We start from the raw sequence: 3,101 nt of genomic DNA on the forward strand, positions 1-3,101 counted from the left end.
AGATATTTGTTTCATGTGTTAGTAAATTTTGCAAGATATTTCTTCTGGGTGTGGTGGATGGTCTTACGAAACATATCTGGTATACAGCAAATGCTTTCATAGATTTTGACAGCGCCTGCCCAGAGGTTCTGCTGAGCTGAGCTGGTATCCAACCTCTTAGCAGATTCCGTTTAACAAGACAAGATGCAAGAAAACATCACATGTTCTTTTGATGCATTACATTACATAATTCTTAAGCGTATACAATGAGATGCTCAGCTATTCATGCCAAATTCACGGCATAAAGGACCGTTGTTTATTTCAGCTTCATGAGTTCCACAGGGAAAATTTAGAACTGTAAAACGCGCACTCCAAACAACTATTAGATGCTCTGTAGGAAACATGCAAACTCCCAAACTATGCATTCTGAGCACCATGCACTTTCCAGAGATTGTTCCATTCCACCATGGCATCGGCTGCTTTGGTGAAGATTGCATTCTTAGGTCCTAGCTTCTCACGGACAACTCCAGCAAGCTCCTTAACACAATCGTCAACAGTAACTGCAGTCCTCGATAGCTTGAGCGACTGGAAGAATGGGAGAACATCATCCATGACTTTTACCCCTTCCCACTCTTTCAAGCTCTCCAGAGCTTTACCTGCTTCTGCATCACTTCTCATCACATAAGGCAGTCCGGTCTTCACACCATATCCCAAGCTGTCGCAGACTACTTTAGCACATAAGCCATTCCATATGTCTTCAAGGGTATCCCATCTGTGCTTCCCTTCGTTTCGTAGACGCAGGCCTGGGAACATAGCAGGCCCCAGCACATCGCGGTTGAATGCAACATTTATCCCGCTCACAGGCAGCATGGCACCAAGCGGAACCGTCATCACAGCATCCACATATGTTGTGTTCCGTTGATTTCTCTTCACAACATGAGTCATCGGGTCGTAGTCAGCATTATGAAGCCACAAACCACACGAGAGCATGCACTCAACCCCCTCGCGCAGGCTGAATGGGTAACCACGGACAAAGTCAGCACCTTTCCTGTATGGATCATAGAGTGTGTTGAAAAAGAAAGGTGTAGCAGGTGTTTTCAGATTGGCCATGTGCTGTGCAACAACATCAACAGTCGACCCAGCAGTGTCCTTCGCTGGGAGGCAATTGTCATCAATTGAAATCACATACTTCTTGCGTGAGACAAGATACCCAAAGTAACGGCATGAGTGACCAGATAAGTTTATGGATGAGGAGGCACCAAGCAACCCATTAATATCTGACTTGGTGTAAACCTTGAGATCAAAACCTGCAGGGATTTGAAGATCCTCTGCCATGTCTGGATCTTTGACGACAATGATGTGGAAACGGGAGAAAAATGGTCGCCATGCCTCAAAGAAAGTGGTCAGGTTGGGCTGGAGTGCCGCAATCACTATGTCAACCTCACTATCTTGAATTTCCAAAGGCATCTTCTCAGGTAATCAAAACGATGTGAGCGGCAGCAGATCTAGAATCTCTCAGAGCACCCTGCAGATACGCAGATGCCATGTCAACACAAAAGCTGATGTGAGCATAAATAACTGAATGGGCAAAGAGTAATGATGGTGTAAACATACTTGTGGGAAGGACTGGTACGAGTGGCTGCTTAATGTTGAGCAACCGAACAGCCAATATGATATCCTCACAGTCGGTTGCTAGAAACAACTTGAGAACTTTCTCTGTCAGCTTACCAGCACTGAGGGTTCTCTGCAATAAAAATGCAAGAGCACATTAAAAAATGTGTTCTAATGTTGAATCCTCTGCAGCATAAGCATAAGAGGACATCAGCCCGCACACTCCTGTGAGGCTGTGACTGTGATATGATTTCACCTACATCATCATAACCAGAAAATGATAAATAATCCCCAAATTTCAAATGTGTGTGTTCAGGGATCGAATTGTGACACTACTGCTTGCAAAGCTATGGGCTTGTGGAGTGCCTCATCATGGTCATCATCAAGGCATGGCATCCCCTACTGGTTCCCCACACCTTGCCAACAATCATGACCAATTTACCATAAATCCATTCGTTTTAGGTAGCATTAACAAGATCAACTAAATCAATGCAGTATCAAACAAGGAAACACGATCAAAACTGCTGACATATCACCGCATTTGATAACTTTTAGTAAAGCGTGAGATCACGTAGAAAACTGATCAGAACCCTCGCCCCCTCCTACAATTCCACAAGTTCTATCAAACATGCACGCGGCACAGAACGTAACAAGAACGGATCAGGCAGCGTAACCTCTGAAAGACCGGACAAACCCAGCCCCAGCCACCAGGATCAATCCGAAACTACTAAATCCACGCCGCAAAATGTGCCTAAACCGAATCCAAGCACGCGGAGCCTTGGCACCGGTACAAGTACAGGATCAATCAGCAGCGGGCCACAGATTCGAGAGGTGGCGGAGGGCGCGGCGAGGTACCTACACGGAAGAGGTCGATGAGGAGGTGGTCTGGGAGGTGGGAGAGGTCGGCGATATTGGCGATGCGGAGGAGCGCGGCGTCGAGGGTGAGGGAGAGCAGCGAGGGCGGTCGCATCGGCCCAGATCTGGATCTCGAGCGCCTTTTTATAGCCCACTCTTTCCTGGAACTGGAAGCAAAGTCGCCTCTCCCCCTCGGGAGTGCCTCGCCACGTTGCCCTCGATCCTCGCTCACCGCTCCGCTCCCCACGCCCGCTCCGTGTTGTTGCGTTTGCCGCAAGGCGCAAGGGCAGCATACGCGTAGAACCGAGCCAAGCGGGCGCCAGGGAGGCAGAGGAGGCGACGACCGCGACCCGCGCACCTATCGGCGACTTCTCACGGCGTTTCCCCCTTGTCTCCCCGCGTTTTTCTGCCACGCTTTGCCTTCGTGGTGGTCACTTCTGTGACGGGTGGCTAAATTAACACCGATTCCCGTGTGATTTGAGTGCATTCCTCGATTGCTTAAATTACATGATTGATGTGATGATAGTAATGTTCTATTTTTATCTAGCTCATGGTTTAAATTCTAGTAGGTTGCTAATCTTTGGATCAGTTTAACATGTTAATAAATTTATATTTTTTGTGATGTCTGGTAAATTATAATCTGTTTGTAGATTTAA

At 47.3% G+C, this 3,101-nt stretch overlaps 1 protein-coding gene across 3 annotated transcripts; it reads right to left on the reverse strand.

Moving 5' to 3' along the window:
- Positions 1-184: 184 nt before the first annotated feature.
- LOC100285211 (alpha-1,4-glucan-protein synthase) lies at positions 185-2,770 on the reverse strand. Of its 3 annotated transcripts, none has more exons than XM_020547795.2 (3): positions 2,265-2,719; positions 1,594-1,723; positions 185-1,504 (listed from the first exon to the last, which is right to left on the reverse strand). In XM_020547795.2, exon 3 carries the CDS (start codon positions 1,444-1,446, stop codon positions 397-399), a length of 1,050 nt encoding a protein of 349 aa, XP_020403384.1. In that variant the 5' UTR covers positions 1,447-1,504; positions 1,594-1,723; positions 2,265-2,719; the 3' UTR covers positions 185-396. The 3 variants fall into 3 exon arrangements, with proteins under 3 accessions (XP_020403384.1, NP_001151577.2, NP_001335997.1); NM_001158105.2 differs by having other exon boundaries at positions 186-1,504; positions 2,450-2,770; NM_001349068.1 differs by having other exon boundaries at positions 267-1,504; positions 2,446-2,702.
- Positions 2,771-3,101: the final 331 nt, after the last annotated feature.

Source organism: Zea mays, chromosome 2 (genome assembly GCF_902167145.1).
Source record: "Zea mays cultivar B73 chromosome 2, Zm-B73-REFERENCE-NAM-5.0, whole genome shotgun sequence".
In the NCBI taxonomy this organism is placed as follows: Eukaryota; Viridiplantae; Streptophyta; class Magnoliopsida; order Poales; family Poaceae; genus Zea; species Zea mays.

What these genes read in the sequence shown, in the direction of transcription:
- LOC100285211 (XM_020547795.2), bottom strand. Translation starts at nt 1,446, where the DNA reads ATGCCTTTGGAAATTCAAGATAGTGAGGTTGACATAGTGATTGCGGCA.